At 38.9% G+C, this 16,279-nt stretch overlaps 1 protein-coding gene across 4 annotated transcripts in view; it reads right to left on the bottom strand.

The window, feature by feature from the left end:
- LAMA2 (laminin subunit alpha 2) overlaps nt 1-16,279 on the bottom strand; it is a 344,097-nt gene that overhangs the window by 130,075 nt on the left and 197,743 nt on the right. For all 4 annotated transcript variants that reach the window (XM_074537835.1, XM_074537834.1, XM_074537833.1 and 1 more), the window contains exons 16-18: nt 15,865-15,978; nt 6,564-6,691; nt 1,816-1,902 (exon numbers count right to left, since the gene is read on the bottom strand). In XM_074537835.1, coding sequence (XP_074393936.1) covers nt 1,816-1,902; nt 6,564-6,691; nt 15,865-15,978 — 329 coding nt within the window. The remainder of the gene's footprint in view (nt 1-1,815; nt 1,903-6,563; nt 6,692-15,864; nt 15,979-16,279) is intronic.

Consider the following 16,279-nt stretch of genomic DNA (forward strand, 5'->3'; position numbering starts at 1 on the left):
TTCTTATGGGCAGAACATTTAACAATCTCTCTTGTTCTCTCTCTATCTGTTTAATCAGGTGTGAGTTCACACAGTATTCTCCCCCTTAGCTATGACATGTCCTGATTTATTAACCTCTATTCAGCCACTTCTTTTCGTAAAACCTTCGGCAACAATTATCATCTTTCAGCCCTCCTACCTTCTGCCAAATTTAGTTGAAATTGACCTACAAGTTCAGATGACTTTGCAGGCAGCCAGAGAGACATGCACAAAAAGATCACAGTAGCCTCATTTCCTTAGGAGATCAGGCTAAAATCCAATTTAGCCATTTATTCAGACTCGGTCCTACTGCATCTACAGCCTGTGCTCCACTCAGAAACAGCACTTGTTGCTAATGGAGGCTGTCAATGACCCTGCATTGACAAACTGCCACGAAAGTGCTCTTGATGCGATTTATTCCTGCCGTCATTAACTTCACAGCCCACTAGCTGAAAGAAGGTGATGACTTCCCAGACAGACAGGAAAAGACAGGCAGAAATAGCAGCAGCAGGAGCAGACTCGGTGATGATGGGTGGAAACAGGTGACAGCCTGCACTCTCACTTCAGGACAGATATAGCACAACAGGGGATTTAAAAGGAAGTAGTTGTAAATTGGAAAGAGGGGACTATAGGGAGATTCACAGCGTATGGTCAGGTTTCTGCTTTTCAGGTTGTCTCTTACTCTTGCTTTATTCCCACTTTTTCTCATCCCAACCTGAGTATTTTAAGGCTTCATTCAGAAGCCCTATCTTTTTTTAGGGTTTGCCTTGAAAAATCCTTCAAGCAGCTCATGCAAGTGTCAAATGGCAAGAGCCTACTAAGAAACACAAGGGCCATGTTTCCATGCCCCTAAACTGTCTAGCTAGGTGTTACACAGTTCCCTGGCTTCCCAAGCCCCTCCTAAAAAGGTGTCATTGGCAGGGTCACAAGGGACTGGGATCATGCAGACAAAGCCAACACTGATTCATCATGACCTCCAAAGAGCTAGCAGAGGTCCCTGGCACACTAACTGCTCTTGAAATCTGTTCCATCCATGTGAAATCCCAAGGGACCAAAGGCATGCAGACACCGTGGTGATATCCCTTGCCTATGAGGTCTCACCTCCTGTGGAAGGGGGTTCCTGGGAGCTTAGCACTAGAACTCACACCAGCTCTTTGTTTCATTTAAATTCTCCTCATGAACCTTTCAGCATAATGCCTTTGTAAAGCTAGCAATAAGTGTAGGAAATACATATCAAACTTCTCTGTGTATTTGACCAAGAAGAATGATCTTTTTTCGTCATTAAAGCCTACCTCATTCTACTTGCTAAATAAAGACCACAACAGAAAATGAGAAGCAACAAAAATGTAAAGTATTCTTTTAACAAACAATTAAAATCTACAAGTAACTTATGAGAAGAGCTGTATTTTTGATGCATATTAACTTCCGTAAGTGAAGCATCAGTAATTTACTGCATATTTGAATCACCATGTTCTAAACATTCAAATGACAAAAGAGACAAAAGGTTTATAAAAATCTCAGAAGAGTGACAGAAAAGCTAGAAGCAACTTTTTTAACAAAGACTCTTAGTTATCAGCAAATGTTTCTTGGAAACCTTACATTTTACGATAAAATAATGAAACAAGCATAAGAAAAACACAAATTCATGGATCCAGTATCAGAGGAATATGCATAGGAATTTTTTCAGTGAGTTTCAGAACAGGAATAGGGATGAGAAGGGGAGGTAATAAAAGGTAGAACAGTTCCATGTGATCAATGCTTTTGTTTCATATGACTAAAAGCATGGTGCCTGCTTACCTTTCACAGCGTGGTCCCACGTAGCCAGCTGGGCACTCATCACACATTAATCCACGATGTCGGTCAAAATGACACGTTGGGCTAAAGCTGTGTTGTTGATATTGAGAAAGAAGAGGGACAAAGAAGAAACATAAAGAAAACATGGTTAGCAGCATAGCTCTCTTCCCACTTCAGAGATTGTTAATTTGCAAAACAGTGGCCAGGAAAAGTGATTCTGCTCTAGGACACGGGACTTAAGTTTGACTCCAGCAAATTGAATTTGGAATGACTCTGCTATTTCTGCGACACTGAATATAGAGCAGCGGATGGCAGCATCCCAATAGCCTGTTATTACGGGACTTGAGCCTGCCAGTGAGTGGTCTGGATACCATTAGAAAGGCAGGAATGTACAGCTGCTTGTTTGTGCCCCCGAGGGGCTGGCAAAACAATCTGTGCCATAACGTGGCCCCTATATAAATCTTTCTGAAGGACAACCGATTAAAAGCTCAGTTAACTTTGTGTATAGTCAGCTGTGAAAGGAACCCAGTGAACAAGAAAGGGGAGGGGCAACATGGGAAATATCTGGTACAGCTTCCCAGAGAGTGTATTTGAGTTAATCGAGTGCCAATGACCTCAAGCAACAGGCCACACAGACATGTTGAAGTTTAAGAATAGCTTGCAGACTAGAAAGTTTTACCTCTTTGTTATGCTCTAATTATTTTTGGCTGGTTTGGGTGTTTTTTTCTCTTTTTTTTTTTATTTTAATAAATAAGGATACTGTAGCCATTTGCAAGCTCTGCATCTCAATGCCTGTGTTTAACTCTGAACTGTGTTCCTTCATAGTCAGCATCCTGCTTTCCACAACCCTTCTCCCTTAACCCACTTTTCTGAAGAAACCTCCTGACACACTGAAAGATACTACCCAGAAGAAGAGGCAATCTGTTCTTCTGTAATTCTGTAATGATTATTAGAGACAGAGACATGTGAGCATCTTTATAAAGCCTCGTGTAAATAATGGCAATCAATTCTGGTCGACTAAATCGAAAAATAGAAAAAGGAAAGAAAAGAAATAAAAGACCAGGTGTAGGTGCATAGAAGGATGACTATTCAAAGGGGGAAAACAAAACACCTATGTGAAAAAAAGATACTAAATTACCTTTTATAACCTAGGAAAAGAAAATTTGAGAAGCAATAGAATTGCTCCAACAAAGACAGCAGAAGGAAGGTATATTCAAGGTAACAGTGCATGCTATAACAATAACTAATAGACATAATCTGACCTTGGATATATTAAAGAAGGATATACCATGACAGTTTCTGGGAAGTAATAGGCCCAGGAGGACAGAAAAGCTTAATTAGCATCACTTAATGTGATTAGCTGCTGGTGACTGGACCCCACTTCTCAAGAGTCATCCATTCTGTTATCTGTCCTCAGTTATTCTTTATTCTGTGTTATCCCACAAATATAAGAGACCAGTAATAAAAACATGGGATGGTCAGGACCAATAAATAAAGACAGATGCTGTCATTTTTCTCTTTCCAATAAGGATTATGTTTGTGTTATTTTGCAATGTCACTTACTTAATAAAAGATTCAGTAATACTTAATAATGGAGGAAGAGTCAGTTGAAGAAACAATAGTTGTTCATTCTTTTCTTTAATAGAAATGAAAGAACACATTATCATTGAATATAATCAGCAGCACCTGACTTGCTTGAAGCTCCTGCTTGTCAGTCCCAACCTCACTCTTTCCAAGAGCTTCATCGAAAACTTTGTAGAGATGCTATCACAGCTCATTATTATACCATTGTACAAAATTGACTGTACCAAAGTTCCTCAAAGAGCTCTGAATTTAACTGCATAAATTTTAAATATAATAAAGATAATAATTGTAAAGATGATAATAAAAATAATAATAATAATGATAATGTACTTATTATTACAAAGCAATAATGGTGAACAGTAGAATTTCTATGTTTTAAGGGTTATGCTCAGACCTTGCTCAGACCTTGATTCTTTCTGTGACTTAATAGTTGGACCACATTTCAACAATAAACATTAATATATTGAGAAATTCCCATCTGCGTGCTGTTAAGGAAATGTATGATAGCAAGCTGAGAAGAGTTTATCTTCCTGATTATTGAGAATCTCATTACTCACTAGTGCTAAACACTAATGAACTGTGAGTATTGATTTGTTAAAACAAGCTTCAAAAAATGGTAGTACCCCCTCTTGATTTATCATTGCTCTTTATGGTTTTCCCATACGGCAGCAACACCAGTACGAGTCAGGACACAGGACAAGTATGAATATACAGTATGGGTATGCATGTGATAAGTGTGTGTTGGGAGACAGGGCAACCTAAAAGCTTCCTAGTGTATTACAGAAAACACCCCCTGATAATATGTTTGTGATTTTATCTAATTTTCCAAGCAAAAATTAAAATTCTGAGACCAACCCGAATTCTCAGTTCACGTGCTATGAATTTACTCCCGACCTTCCCAGGCTGAGTGAGAGATCTTCTATCTCCCATTTCCAGTGATAAAGCATTCCTGTCAAAGTCTTTGCTACATATATTAAATTTATGCCTACATCAAGAGAAGAGCAGTAATTATCCCAAACATCTATGTTTTTTAGAAATTATGTGGAAAAAAATAATTTCCTTTGAAACTGCTTGAGGACCAAGAATGTTAGAACAGTTTCTAAGAGTGGTATGTGTACCAGAAGACATCGGATGAAGGAATTGTGTTCATTGCATAACCATTTATAACATGGGTATTGATTTTATCTACATCACATAGCCACATATATGAAGATATATGCAAAAAAAAAAGAAAATACAACCCAGGATGTAGAAAACAAGCTTAGAAAACTTTATTTTAGTTTCCTAAGTTTGGCAAAGTGCTCTTTTCTGACATATGGCAAGCCATTTATGACTGCTGTGCTTCAGAAGGCACATGACTGGCTTCAGTGACTGCATATGGAAACTCATGCCATTAGGAAACAGGAAAGGAAATCAGCAGCAGCTAAATCCACTGAAGTCAAAGACAGAACAACAAAATCATCACATCCTTTCAACAACTGTTAGAAGAGTTCTCCACTTTATGCGGCATTGCAAAGGTGCTGTGAGAACAGTGAAGGCAACCATGACAAACAAAATGAATAAATGAGACTCTACTACAAAATATAAAACTTATTTCTTAATAGAAATATATCTCACAGGCCCATTACATGGACAATATTCTCTATGCAGTGGGAACTTAGTATTAAGCTTAGAAACCTACAGATATCCTGTCATATCATGTTAGGAATTAAATACCTCAGGAATTAAAATTTGTACACAGCTATTTATAATAATTGGAACATACAATTAGTCACTTGTTCAGTTACTCAGAAAGAACATGACATATCCTACATCTGTACAGTGACATGAACTTGGTAAAAGTTTGTTTTTCACATGAAGGCATCTGAATTGTTTGAAAATATTATCCCTAGCATAAGAAACTCATTGGCAGTTAAGTAAGAAAGCAAAGAAGTATTTCAATAGCATTCAGATAACACATTAAATCTTTAAAACCTCTTTTTTTCCTCAAAAAACAATTTTAATAATTGGTCTAGACTGTAACATCATGAGAGTTTGAACCTGTCAAAAAGTTCTACAAAGCTAAACTTTGTAGACTTCAAGACACACAGTTTCACAGTTGAAAGAACATTTATACTGTGTGTTTGTTCTGTACCTATTTTATTTTTCATGAAAACTAAATATTAGAAAGGGGACTGTTAACTTCACAAAAGGAAAGTAAAGCATCCAGAACTACGATGACTGTGTAATGGAGGTCTCCAGGCATTTTGCCAATCATAACCTAAATTCAATCTATTTGACTTGGTTTGTTGCACATCTGTGCAAGACAGAAATGTGATAGTGTTTTTCCTTCTTTGTCAGCACAGTGTTCTCAAACAAGAGAAAGATAATTGACTACTGAGGCAAGGAAATACCAGTAATGAGAATGTCAGAGGAGCCGTGCCTGAGCAGCAGATATAATAAACCCATATATATGTATCTAATAAAACCAACTCAGGAGCTGTGTTAACAGGAAGGCAGGCTCCCATTCTACAAAACCCTGGAATTTCCGCTCGTAAGTGCTTAGACTATTCCTGCTCTGATCAGTGCAATTTTAATAGGATGCAATGCCACAGACAAGATTCAGAACAGTTTTATTCAGGTACATCATGTAAAATGCTTTTGGTACTATTATTTTCCAGGCACTGGCTGTGACAAAACCAATAAAAAGTGTTAAAGCCACTTTGTTTATCTATTAAGTTAAGCGATGAAGTAGCATAGACAAGGTTTTGTAATGAAGGAAACTTTGGTTCTTAGATCAGAATGTTGAATAACTTCACTTGTATTTTTATTTAATAAAACAAATTTAAAGTAAAAGCAGAAAAAACTCATGTCAAATCTGCCAATTCAGCTCTAAAATAGAAACAACTACCCTTACGGAGGACAGAAAAGCAAATGCTAGTTATTAATTTGAAAAGCAATCATCCAAATTCTGTGTTGTTCTTTCTGCCTTAGTCTCATCTAGCTTTTGTCTTCATCTGCCCACTCAGGCATTCGGTACAACTGTAAAAATAAAAGTTTATATTGCAGAACATATTATTTGATTGAAAGGAAAAAAATATCTCAAGCATACCTGTAAAAAAATAAATTAAGAAATAATGCAATTTAATAAGGGGAAAATTGCAATATGCAATAAATGCACAACTTACTTGTTAGAAGGTATATTTAGGGGGCAAGCACACAACTGACAATCTTCAGCTGTCCCTTTAGTTGCATCACCATAGAAGCCAGGCAGACATCTATCACAAAATGAACCACCTGTGTTGTGCTTGCAGTCCTAAAGAGAAGATGTAAGCACAAATTGACAATTAGATGACTTGCATATGGAAAAAGGTCTGCAAAATCTATCCTTATTTTTTTTCTGCCACAATCAGTGTTTCATATGTTCTTGTAGATAACTTTTTTCCATGTAAAACAAAAAGAATATTTGACATAAAACCTTTAAATTTATACCACACAACAGCTGTGTTATTATTTTAGCTTGCTTAAAGAAATCCAGCTTTTAAAGGAGCATAAGATAGGTTTAGCATTGCAGTCTTGCAACAGGCCATATTTTGTGACAACTGTTTTCAGATGTTGATTCCAAAAATACAGCCCAGATGATATAATTTATAAAAATGAATTTTTACTTTTGACATGTATGTGCATTGGTTCATTTTATAAGGTATACAGCTAGTAGTATTTGTAAATTGTAGCACAGCCTGAATTACTTAAATCTTATTTGCTAGAATAGAATCCAGCCTCTTTCATGAGTAGAAGGAAGGACAAGTATACCAAATATAGGGTGCTATCCAATACTTTGTTCATTTATGTGACTGCATAATAGGAGAGAAATTAAGCTGAGCATATGAAACATGCAGTATAAAAATGGCAGTACTACATTTGCATTTTTGTTTATAGCTTTTGGCTGATCTCAAATTAAGCAATCTTTTAGTAGAATGGAAATCAGTCCTGTGATGATGATGTGTGGTGGTTTGACCAGGAAGGAGTGGGAATTCTGGGAAGCTGTGGTCAAACCAATGAAGGTTTTGGGTTTGAGACTGGCACCCGGTGTAGCCAGTGGGGTTTGGACACACCTCCGAGAATACACAGGGGTTAAAAAGCAGGGCACTGCCCTTGGAACGCTCTCTTGGGACGTCGCTGTGAAGAGGTCAGATCTCTTCCCCCGTCCAGCCTTGCTGCTGGGCGGGGGAGGGGCAGCCATGCGGTAGGCCCGGGGCCTGGACGGAGATGGGGGTGAGAAAGTTCTCAAGGATGGAAGGGTGGCGGAGCCCCAAGAAACATCGGGCAGCCATTCCCCCCCCCCCCAGGAGGGAGAGAGAGGGAGAGTCGGCGGTGATAGCAGCCGGCCCAGGAGGAGAAAGGGGGGGAAGGGCGCAGCCCGGCCGGCCGCAGCAGCAGCACGTGTGGGAGTATCATCTCGTCCCAGGACAGACAAAGACTGAAAACTTTTAACCCTTTCTTTCATGATTGGGGCCTTGCAAAAATGCTAATCCTCCTCGAAGCTGAATAAGAAGGGAGATAAGAGATGAGATGAGACAAGGACCTGGCCCGAAGAACGTGGAGATGATTGGATGGGGAGAGATGATTTGGAGTGGCTTTTTGGCTGGACTTTTCTTGTGGCCATGGACTCAGTTGTTCCTGTGACACAGACTGCATTTAGGGGGAGGCAGTGGCTCAAAACCAGGAGGGTTCATTCGTGAGGACCCCCCGGCCCCAGGGGGTTGGAAAAATATGGGGGGGACAGATGTCCCAAAGCAGAGACTGTGCCTTTTCGGAGTGAGACAAGGCATCCTTGAAAGACAACCCTAAAAGCAGCTCTGGCCATGTCTCAGTGGTGAGAGCACTGGGCATGGAAGGAAGATGTCACAAGCGGCAAAAGGACTTTTTCCGGGCGGTGCCGAAGTGACAGGGAAGCACACGAGGTTTCAGTGTGTTTCCAGGAGAAGCCTATGGAGCAAGAAGGACTCCTTTCCTCTTCATGAACTGCAGTTTGAGTATACTAAAGTGTCGTGCCGGGCTGGGCAGTTGGTGTTTTGGGAGAATGTATCGGATTGGGAAAGTCAGGGAGTGGGGAGGAGGAAAGTTTTTTGTAAGGTTTTCAATTTCTTTTTTTTCTTTTCCTGTAGTTTAAGTAATAAAGTGTTCTTTATGTTTAAGTTAGAGCCTGTTTTGCTTATTCCTGGTCACATCTCACAGCAGACACCAGGGTGAGGAATTTTCATGGGGGGCACTGGCTCTGTGCCAGGCTCAAACCATGACATGATGACTTGTAAGGACGAAGTTTTAAGGAGTAATTACCCCTTCTATTCTTCTTCCCTCTCACCATATAGAATTTAGAAACTCTACGTAATTTCACTGAATCCATAATAGATTCAGAAAAATTACTTTTCTGGCTTAATCTGTTTCCTTTCTTCACCCCACATTACTAGCACACCACAATATTCCTTTCACTGCTATTTCACACAAGATACCCAAGTATAGCCCTTTCACAATGCAGAAACAGAGAAAGCAGACGGAATGGTTTGGGATATTAAATGCCATATTGATGTGCTTGGTATGGACTGAAAAAAGGATTAAAAGAGCATATGTCAACTTCAAAAGGCCAGAATGAAAGCCATGAGAGAGATTTTTGTTAATAGGGTGTGTTCTGCTGTGTTTTAGACTATGGGCCAGATCAAATCTAGAATGTTTCATTAAAGCTGCAGCTTAAGGACTCTGAAGGTTTGTTTTCATTTGGATTTTTGTTTGTTTGTGAGGGGTGTTTTGTTTGTTTTGGTTTTTGTTTGTTTAGTTTTTATTCTTTAAGTGTGGGCACTTTCAAATTTAAAACTTAATTTAAAATTGTTTTTTAGGAACACTTTAAGATTGTTTTATCATTTTAGTAAGTCACGCATATGGTACTGATTGCTATTTAACAGCCTTACTGTCTGGAAGACATAATTTTTCCTCAATAAGGAAACAGACAATATTCTAAGGAACACTGATTCCTTCCTCACAGCTTTCCAGGATTGCAATTATTTATACAAAGCTTTTTTGCACTGTGCTCTGCACTTGGGCAGTTGAAAAAGCACAATATCCTTTTCAGTCATGCGGGCATCAGCGTCAAAAGCATTTGCCTTCAGAAATAGTTTGTTGTTTTAAAGGGTGCTTTCTTATTGCTAGTGCATACAACCAGCATATATCTGAAATGAAAGCATCAATCAAAATACTGTATTTTAACATTATTTAGAGATTGTGAGGTAATACCAAATTAAAATTAAAATTACGGCTTTAGTACAGCCAGCCAGGTTAAAATCAACTTCCATAAGTTAACTAATCCATTTGATTGGTATTTCAAGCATAGACATTCAAAAAGAATCTACCAGCCATACCAAAAAAAGTAGCCAGGAACAATATGCTTTTTAAAGAAGATGTGACAAAAATAATTTAAGTGTTTCAAAAGAAAAATCCTCTGCAATTCAACTTTTTAAAGACATCATGTCAAATTATTTGTACTTTTTCTGAAAAATAATGGATTCTTCTTTTGTGATAAGTTTAGCTTTAAATATCCTCAGACATATCTTAACGTTTTTGAAGAATATGAACAGTTTATATGTCAAGGATGTTATTAAAGTGAGAGAAGCTAATACACTACTTTAAAGCTTCACATCTCTTGCTGAGTGGTACTTGCAGGTTCTGCATTTTTAAAGTAAAACACCTGAAACCTTCCATTTTGTAGGAAAACATTTCTTGTGACAAAGACATGCTGAGTGGTACTTGCAGGTTCTGCTTTTTTAAAGTAAAACACCTGAAACCTTCCATTTTGTAGGAAAACATTTCTTGTTACAAAGACATGACCGCCTTCACTTTGATGAAGTATTTTCTGGCCCTTCAACATCAGTCATTTCCATGTACTGTGTCTGATCCTACTCAATTCAGACCCCTGTTTCCAATTCCTCACAATTGCAGAATGATAGACTATCCACAGCTGGGAGGATCGAGTCTAACTCCAGTCCCTGTGCAGAACATCCCCAGGAGTCACACCATGTGCCTGAGAGCAATGTCCAAAAACCTCTTGAACTCTGTCAGGCTTGGTGCTGTGACCACTGCTCTGGGGAGCCTGTTCCAGTGCCCAACCACCCTCTGGGTGAAGAACCTTTTTCTAATATCCAACCTAAACCTTTAATGACACAACTCCAAGCCATTCCTTCAAGTCCTGGTCACCACAGAGAAGAGACCAGTGCCTGCCCCTCCTCTTCTCCTGATGAGGAAGTTGCAGACTGCAGTGAGGTCTCCCCTCAGTCTCCTCCAGGCTGAACAGATCAAGTGACTTCAGCCATTTATCTTACAGCTTCATCTCCAGGCCCTTCACCATCCTCATAGCCCTCCTTTGGATACCGTCTAACAGCTCAATGTCTTTTTTATGTCCCTCTGTGTCCAACACATGAGCCAGCTGCTCACCCATTACATGATGTGTTTATCCAACTGTGTGCTGGTCATTTTTTCCAGAAGGATCCTGTGAGAGACAGTATGAACAGCTTTACTGAAGTCCAGAAATATTTCAACTGGCTGCCCCTGATCACTTAAGTGGGTTACCTTGTCATAAAAAAAATTAAATTTGATAAGCCAGATTATCCCCTCATGAAGCCATTCTGGCTCTGATCGATGACTGCACTATCCTCCAGGTGTTTCTCAATACCTCTCAGAAAAATCGTCCCTGTAATTTTACTATACATTGAAATGAGATTGACAGGCCTACAGTTTCCATGCCATCCTTCTCAACCTTTTTGAAAATTCAAATGTTAGCCAGCTTCATCTCAACTATTGTCTTTCCATATTTCCAAGGCTGTTCAAAAATGATAGAGAGAGGCCTCAGAATGACATCCACCAGGTCTTGGAGTATTCCTGGATGAATCCCATCAGATGCCATAGATTTATATGGATCCAGTAGATGTTGCACTAGTTCATGGTACACTGAGAGTTTATCATGCTCACAGCCATGGTCCTTCAGCTCAAGGCACTGGGACCCCTTTAGCCCATCATCAGTGCTGGAGACAAAGGCAAAGAAAGAATGAAACATCTCTGCCTTGCCTATATCCCTGTTTGTGAGGGGACCATCTTCACCCTGTAATGGGCTAATGTTATTTCTGCACTACCACTTGCTATTAACTTATTTAAAATACTCTTAGTATTGCCCCCCATATTTCCATCCAGCTTCAACTCCAGTTGAGCTTTGACCACACCATATTTTCCCCTAAAGAGGCAAGCAGCATTTCTGTATTCCTCCCACATCACCTGATCTTGCTTCCACCATGTGCACCTTCCTTTTTTGCCATATCTCCAAAAGAAGGCTGCTGCTCAGCCAAGCTGGCCTTCTGCCTCTGACTTCTGAAATTTTGGAATTGCCTGTTCCTGTGCCCTCAGGAGGCAGTGCTTAAAAAGTGACTTGTACTGATGGTCCCCAGCATGTTCAAAAGCAAAGAATTGATTTTTAAATCTAAAACAAACAAAAAAAGAGAACTCCACACATACAGGACCAAAATCTGAGCATACCATACATATGTTAGTTTATCTGAGAATTAATGACCTTGTGTACCTTATACTTTTCTCCTTAAGCCAGTTTGGACCTTCCAGGACAAAGAACAAGGGTTATGTAGTATGTAGATGTGACCCAATCTGCCTGTTCTCTTCAGTGATGCATTAAACTTCTTGCTAATCTGCCACATTTACAGATCAGAACTGTAAGTACTGAAGTAGACAAGTCCTTCTAAAAATATTATCAACCCTCATGAAAGATTTGTGTTTCTTGATATCAGTTGGCTGAATCTCAGTTTGAAACTTGCCAAATGTACAGCAATGGTTTTGAACATCATCTGGTTCGAGCAATGTCTAATTATACTGAGATTATTTCTTTAGAGCATGCTTAAGCCTCTCATGTGTTAATTTCACGTTCATAGGAAAACTGGACAGGTTTTTTTCATGTGATGAGAATGGGTACAAAATAGATCATGATCAACTTCTCTAACCTGCTCAGTACATTATATCTGCTTTCTTTTTATTCCCAATGAAATAGAGGCTGTTCCAACACATTGATCTAGTGGTTTGTTAAAATCCATGGGGTTTTTTCACAGATCCATAGCCTTGTGGCCAGGAACAATTTTATGTCCAAACACTTATGCTTTCAATTCCAACATCGTTTCAATACAATGACTTCAATTTTATCTCACACTATTTTGAATGTATTAATTTTTTGTACCTCCTTTAGCTCTGAACATCTTTAAACTTCAGTTAGACAACCTCTGTGTAACTAAAACTGTGGGATTTATTTTTGTCCAAAAGATATGTATGACTCAGACCTTGTTCCCTACAAACTTCCTTGCTGATGTCCTGGAGAGAGTTTTCCACCATTTCCTACTGAGCCAGCTCTCCCTTTTTTGAAGAAACCAAATGAGCTTTATGCCCAATATCAGGGGACACTAAATTCACACTGAAAACCACTCCAGCATATGCGGCTGAGTGTATATGAACATGGAAAGAAACATTTAGAACAGAATGCCAGTGATGGAAATAAAACTACACACAGGGATTATGAAGAGAGTCCAAGATAGCACATTTGGCATGCTGCTGCCCTTCCTCAGAATACCTGTCACAGAGACAACCAGGGAAGCTGTTAAAGCCAGCTAAAGAAAGTAAGTCTGGGTGCCTATTTTAGTATATTCCTGAGCTGTCTAGACCAGACAATGGTATTCTGCCTTTGGAAGCATGAATAAGCTCTTCTAGTATTTTCAAACTACTGTAATGTCAAGATGAACAGACAATTCTCTTTCCTGGTGTAACAATACAAATGTAATCAGGATGTTGCAGAGGCTTTACCTATCTTCACTTGAGTGAGAGCCTGTACTGCATTTAGCTAGGACATAATTTTTTACGGTGGATATGAAGATGGGTAAAGACATTTTGTTGCTCTGGTGACAAATGCTGTCTAAAGCACACGTCCATCAGCACTGACACCAGCCTCATTCTACATGGTATATGTTGTTTATACACAGAGGAATACAACATGGAAAGGATGCCACTGGGGACTGCCCACTTAGACCATATCTTTGGGGAGAAAGATTTACTTTCTCTGGGCTTGCTAACAGGAACATAGTATCCTGCAATGAATGAAACACCTTGAAATGTGCTTGCTCTTCACAAGGTTTAGGTTTAATCGACCTACTAAAGCTACTGTAAATGTGTGTGTGTAATAGTACAAAAGAATATTTCTGAATGTTCCAAATTGCCTTATGTACCAAAGCAGTTATGCATATCACAATGGTAACGAGAACGAGGTATTGTGCAGCTCTCTGTGGCTGCTCTGGGATCAAAGGGCTTTGCAGGTTACTGCAAGATATATGTTAAAATGAGCTTTTTATACAGGCCTGTGTCGAAGCAGATGATTTGAGCTTTTATCATGAGTCAAAAACACATTTCAGCTTCTTTTCAACTACATTTCAAAGCTAAGGAAGAGCTAAAAGAAGTATCATATTAGTAAATTAGATGCCTAAATCGTCTGTTGTATTACTGAGAAAACACCATGAATAATAATAAGGAGGCCAAAAGGCTGTGTAAACCTCAATAGAAAGAATGCCTTTGATGTGAAACATTTCTCTTTTTCAGCACTCAGACTTCTCTCTCTTTCACTTCAAAAGGCTTATGATCCAAATTGAATAGCAGCATTTAATAGCCCGCATGGATACTAACCGATCTGACTTACAGTGCTTTCAAAGTTGTAAGAAAATCCAGAACTGATTTTAAGCTCCCTGTGCACCTTTTCTCTATAGCCTGATCTAGTATAAGCTACAGAACAAAAAATGCGGAGTGCTTGATAACATGTGTAGATGAAAGTGCATCTTCAGCTGGTTATTTTCCACTTCCTTGTCAGTGCTGTGTTCTCTTACACCAGCACCCTTGGAACATCAGAAGGGGGAGCTTGGCTGCCTGAGTCAACAGCTTGCGCCAACCAAAAAGCACAAAAAGCAATATGCAGCCTACGTGGCCTTCTCTTTTATCCAGGCTGGTGCTACAGACAAAAATAGGCAGCTGTGCAGGGGCTAAACTGTGAAGAGACAGAAGCCAACAACCTCAGAACTTACATCCAGCTATGGACCCCTAAGCAAAACAGTCAACATGCCTTAAACAAGATTCCTCCTTCCTTTTCTCTCCTGTTAACTGATTTTATCCCACACAAATATTATAAACATTGTAGCTGGAGAATCTGGTCATTAAGGCAAAAAAAATTTTGTCAGGAAGCACAAATCCACATTACCCTAGTGATAAACATTTTCACTGAGTATTAAGTGAAAGATTCAAAACATGACTGTCACGTCAAACATGTTTTTCATACTAGGTACTTCTCTGAGGCTTACACAGTATAATTAAATTGAGAATAATTTTAAGCTTCTATTCATGAAAAAGCAATTTGAAAAATCCACTGATCCACACATTAAGGATATCTTGTTTTGCACTGCAATGCAATTAAACATCTTCTATGAGCAAAACAGGAAGAACAGTAATAATTCTAAGTGCCAAATTATATTGGAAAAAGCTTGAATTTTCATTTTGGCATTTTCCCAGCAGGTTTTTCTTAAGGAAATAAAAGGGAACATTTAGAAACATGCACATTACAGAGTCTGCTTGAAATTCTGCAGGGAAATGAGAGTATATCCCACTAAACTGGCACTGGCTTAAATTATGCTTCTGCAAGACTAATGAAATTAGACATGTTGTTTCAAGCTTTATGCCACGTCAGACAATATAAAACTAAAAATGCCCTTGAGTCAATCAGAAAAGTATATTCAGCATAATCCACCCATTCCAAAAGGCTACTGAACAGGTGGGAAACAGTGGTGTGCTGGTAGGCTTACTATGGATAATATCACAGATTTAATTGCTGAATTAGTAGGTAAAATCTCCATAATCAACAAGAAAAAAAATCTGATTTAACTGAGATCATGGTTTTATTATTTTTCTGGAGTACAATTCATTAAGCATTCCTCCAAGGTTTACTATAAATTTAGAAGAAGGAAGGCATTAACAATATCTTCTCATCAAACTAGAACAGAATGTACGAAGTTACCTGCTATGTACTATAAACTGAATATTCTGCAGGAGACAAATGGCAGGGAAAGATAAATCTAGCACAAAAAAGCATTCATACATTTGCTGCTTTCTGCATGCTGTACCTTAAAACTATTGTACTTCAAAACATAGATCCTATGCGATAAATAAAATATTTTCTTTTTTTAACTGTCCAAGACACCGTATCTTGGCGTGAAGGGATTCTTAACCTCAACATAAAGATCTCTTCTGTTACTCACTGTTTATTTTCTTCTTGATTATTCCAGGTCTCAGAGGTGACTAAATCAGTTGCACAGGTATATTGGGTTGATGTTGGCCATGTCCATTGTTCCCTGAAGGGACACTTACCACACATGCTCCTGTGATGTCATCACACACATCTGCATGACCAAAGCACGTACATGGTGCACAGACTCCACCAAAGATTGTGCCATTCACACGCCTGTGTCGAGGCCAGCAGGACTGCAAGGAAAGTTACATAAAAAGTTAAACTCTTGTTTCAACAGAGGAAGGAACGGGATTTTTAAAATTTTGTTGGATTTGATCCTTGCACACACAGCAAACATACTTGCCAAATGAATAAAAATACCAACTTTTCTCTATAAAATTCTTCTTTCTGGTGCTGTGGCTTTGCACTGACCTTAGCCTTAGCAGCAGGTGTGAGATTAGAGGAAGCTTTAACTTGATCATTCTTCTGAAATGGTAAAATAAAGCAGAGAAATGAAGAACTGAAATATGACAGCATGAAAGCAAGAGGCACAGA

The sequence above is a fragment of the Zonotrichia albicollis genome, chromosome 3 (assembly GCF_047830755.1).
Source record: "Zonotrichia albicollis isolate bZonAlb1 chromosome 3, bZonAlb1.hap1, whole genome shotgun sequence".
Classification (NCBI taxonomy): domain Eukaryota; kingdom Metazoa; phylum Chordata; class Aves; order Passeriformes; family Passerellidae; genus Zonotrichia; species Zonotrichia albicollis.